The sequence below is a fragment of the Xenopus tropicalis genome, chromosome 7 (genome assembly GCF_000004195.4).
Source record: "Xenopus tropicalis strain Nigerian chromosome 7, UCB_Xtro_10.0, whole genome shotgun sequence".
NCBI classification, from domain to species: domain Eukaryota; kingdom Metazoa; phylum Chordata; class Amphibia; order Anura; family Pipidae; genus Xenopus; species Xenopus tropicalis.
The window spans coordinates 11,130,540-11,134,905 of record NC_030683.2 but is presented as its reverse complement, the minus strand read 5'-3'; the positions used below and the strand labels follow the sequence as shown (position 1 = coordinate 11,134,905).

The 4,366-nt window shown below is 36.3% G+C and overlaps 1 protein-coding gene across 1 annotated transcript; it reads left to right on the top strand.

Annotated features, from left to right (window-relative positions):
- Nucleotides 1-1,243: 1,243 nt before the first annotated feature.
- Nucleotides 1,244-2,167, top strand: LOC116412165 (olfactory receptor 151-like). Its single transcript, XM_031905800.1, has one exon. It carries the CDS (start codon nt 1,244-1,246, stop codon nt 2,165-2,167), a length of 924 nt encoding a protein of 307 aa, XP_031761660.1.
- Nucleotides 2,168-4,366: the final 2,199 nt, after the last annotated feature.

The window sequence follows — 4,366 nt, the reverse complement described above, 5'->3', positions numbered from 1 at the left end:
GCTTTCAATGTAAAAAAGTTTACAGAAATATATTTTTCAGAGCTCTTTCCCTAGAGAGGTAGTTATCAAAAGGATACAACATTTCACAAATTATAGTTTTTACAGATCACTAAGAAAAGAAGTATAGGAAATTAGCTAATTATGTTGTATTCTCTAAGGAATTCCCTGTGTCACACTGGTTATATAAACTGGGTTCCTAAAGAGACCGGCAGACTCTGTGCCACCGTATGGAAGAAATTTTAGCTCCTCAGGCTGAGCAAACATAAAAAAATTGACTTATGTATTTGCTTGATGGAGAATTGCAGGGTTAGAATCTAGGTAAGTAATGGAGGGCAGTGTGGGTTCATACAAAATGCTCTGGCCTTAATTACTGTTCCCTGAAAGTAAAAGATAGACCTTTGTTGACCGTTCTGTAACTTTAGAATAGAAAAGCTAAAAATACAAAAAGGCAATTATGAAGGAGAAGAAATGTATGGAACTATTGTAGAACTATGATTATTTTTCACGTTGCTACCCATGATGAGATCTTTTTCTTTTTTACACTATTTGTTGGAATTTGCTGAAGTCTTAAAGAACTGACAGATAATCAAGTGAAGAACATATTTTAGGTGCAGTATATAAACACCCAGATTTGGTGTAGAAATAGATAAAATAGAACACAAATGTCTATCATTTTTCCTACAGCACCATATAAATCACCATATAAATCTCCTAATGCAGACAGAGCTGCCTGGAATTCTCCTGTGCATAAACGTGGAATAAAACCAGCACAAAAGTGACAGATGCCAATGTTCTTTCTCAACTGCTAAATGGAGTGAAAGTTCTGCAAAAACATATTGTTTCACAGCTACTCCTCTGACTCAATTTTCATGTTGTGAACATAAATGTACAATTCTTAGCAAATACTTTTCTGCAAACAATGTTTTTATGTTTGGAATTATGGGAGAAATTATGGAAGAGGAAATGGAGTTATGTTTGCACATTTAATGCACCAATTTTGTCCACCTTTACATGATCATTTCTGGCAGAAGGGGTAAGGCTCCTCTCCTGAAGATCTAAACTGAAGCAGTGGTACCTGGCCATGTCTGCAACTTTCATTAACAGGATCTGTCAGGTTACCAGCTAAGTACAATAGTTTATAAAACAATACATTTCTGAAATACAGTTGGGGCTACTCTATTTATATAAATATATACTTACATACTATACTATAGCTCCCTTTTATACACAGGAAGGAAGAAAAATGACCTCGGAAAGTAAAGAAACTGTTTCAGGATTCATCATCCAAGGGTTCTCTGATACTCCTGAGCTTCAAATCTCTCTTTTTGTGCTATTCCTTGGAATCTATCTCATCATTCTGCTGGGAAATCTCATCATATTCTTAGTCATTTCATGCAATCCTCCCTTACACACCCCCATGTACATATTCTTGCTGAACCTTTCACTCATAGACATTTCTTCCACCTCAAATATTTTACCTAATTTGCTACATATTCTTCTCACACAACAAAATAACATTTCATTCTTGGGGTGTATGACTCAAATGTATGCTTTTATGTCTGTGGTTGGCAATGAATTCTTCCTCCTGACGGCCATGGCATATGATCGTTATGTTGCCATCTGTGATCCCCTTCATTACATTGCCCGAATGAGCAGGAAACACTGTGCTGGGCTTATAACTGCAGCATTCACTGGTGGGTTTGTTGACCCTGTTGGCATTGTAGTACTTATATCTAAACTATCATATTGTGCTTCCCATCTTATTAACCATCTTTTCTGTGATGTCACACCATTGCTAAAACTTTCCTGCAGCAGCACTTCTAGTGTGGAACTTTTAATTTACATTGTAGGGACATTTTTGATTTTCGGTTCCTTCCTCCCAACTCTGACCTCATACATATTTATCATCTCTGCTATCCTGAAAATACAATCCTCAGAGGGGAGACAAAAAGCCTTTTCTACCTGTGCTTCTCACCTGGCCTGTGTGATAACCCTTTATGGGACAGTATTTTGCATGTATATGAGACCCACCACAAGTTATTCCCTAAAAAGAGACAAGTATTTCTCACTGCTGTACATTGTCCTGGGCCCTCTGCTAAATCCCTTTATTTACACACTGAAAAATAGAGAATTTCAATCTTCCCTAAATAAAATAAAGCAAAGATAGTTTAGCTTGTTTCTATTTTTAATTGTTGGCTAATGCAAAACAATAAAATTTCACCCTAAACAAGGTAGTTTTCAATATACACTACTACTTTAAGTGAGGGGAGGTATAGGGGCAGATCTATAAACAAGTCTTTTACCACCTTTCTATTCATGATTGATTCGGACAATACTAATTTAATTTTTCGTTGCTTCCTTCTAGTTCTTATAATAAAAGCTACATGCACACATTGTTGATAAATGATATGAAATATAACTGTTATTTGTTGTTAATGTGATATTGTTTACATCTTCATGCTGTCCCTTTGCTCAGACATTGAGTATACCAAAGATCCACTAAAACAGTCTATGTATCAGACCACTGAAGACCCATGGAAGAGTAAGCCTTAGAGTTTTTGAAATTCTTGCAGGTTTCAGAAATGGCAAAAATATTAAGTCAATGGATGTAATTGAGGGGCATTTGAGAGAATCAGCATCAAGGTCAGAATACTGGTGAGTGATGAAGACTGAAAAGAAAATTGGTAAAATGGAAACTAAACAAAAATTCTCCAAATAGAATTTGAATAAAATATGATATGAAAGTTAAAGGGAGTAGGAAATTTATCAGTGTGGGTCTATACATGAGGCCTTTGCCTCGATTACTTTTCTCTGAGGATAAATGATAGATTTATGTAGTGATGTAACTAGTATAGAACAGACCCAGTGACTTGGCCGTGCCCATTCCTGGTGAAAAAATGTGTTTATCACTAATGGGTGTGCTCCATTTATACACAGGAAGAACTTTAAAAATGGCCTCAGAAAGTCAAGAAAATGTTTCCAGGGTTTATCATCCAAGGGTTCTCTGATACTCCTGAGCTTCAAATCTCTCTTTTTGTGCTATTCCTTGGCATCTATCTCATCATTCTGCTGGGAAATCTCATCGTATTCTTAGTCATTTCATGCAATCCTCACTTACACACCCCCATGTACATATTCTTGCAGAACCTTTCACTCATAGACATTTCTTCCACCTCAAATATTTTACCTAATTTGCTACATATTCTTCTCACTCAACAAAATAACATTTCATTCTTGGGGTGTATGACTCAAATATTTCTATTTACATCCTTGGCTGGCAGTGAATACTTTCTCCTGACGGCCATGGCATATGATCGTTATGTTGCCATCTGTGACCCCCTTCATTACATTGCCCGAATGAGCAGGAAACACTGTGCTGGGCTTATAACTGCAGCATTCACTGTTGGTTTTACTGACCCTGTCGGAATTGTAGTACTTGTATCTAAACTATCATATTGTGCTTCCCATCTTATTAACCATTTTTTCTGTGATATCACACCATTGCTACAACTTTCCTGCAGCAGCACTTTTAGTGTGGAACTTTTTTTTTTACATTGAAGGGATATTGCTTGGCTTCAATTCCTTCTTACTCCGACCTAATACATGTTTATCATCTCTGCTATCCTGAAAATACAGTCCTCAGAGTGGAGACAAAAAGCCTAGATGGGATCAAGCACGTGTACTGTTTTGTTATTACAGAGAAAAGGGAATCATTTAACCATTAAATAAACCCAATAGGGCTGTTCTGCCCCAATAAGGGGTAATTATATCTTAGCTGGGATCAAGTATAGGTACTGTTTTATTATTACAGAGAAAAAGAAATAATTTAACTATTAAATAGACCCAATAGGGCTGTTCTGCCCCAATAAGGGGTAATTATATCTTAGTTGGGATCAAGTACAGGTACTGTTTTATTATTACAGAGAAAAGGGAATCATTTATCCATGAAATAAACCCAATAGGGCTGTTCTGCCCCCAATAAGGGGTAATTATATCTTAGCTGGGATCAAGTATAGGTACTGTTTTATTATTACAGAGAAAAGGGAAGCATTTGACCATTAAATAAACCCAATAGGGCTGTTCTGCCCCAATAAGGGGTACTTATATCTTAGTTGGGATGAAGTAGAAGGTACTGTTTTATTATTACAGAAAAAAGGGAATGGAAAGGAAATCATTTTTAAAAATTATTTGCTCATAATGGCGTCTATGGAAGACCGTCTTCCTGTAATTTAGAGCTTTGTGTATAATGTGTTTCCAGATAATGGATCCCATCGCTGTAATTTAATACCTATGATCAGAAAAGACTAAAAACCCTTAGCACTATTAGGAAACTGTGATACGCAAGAATGTTACAACAAACCTGAAC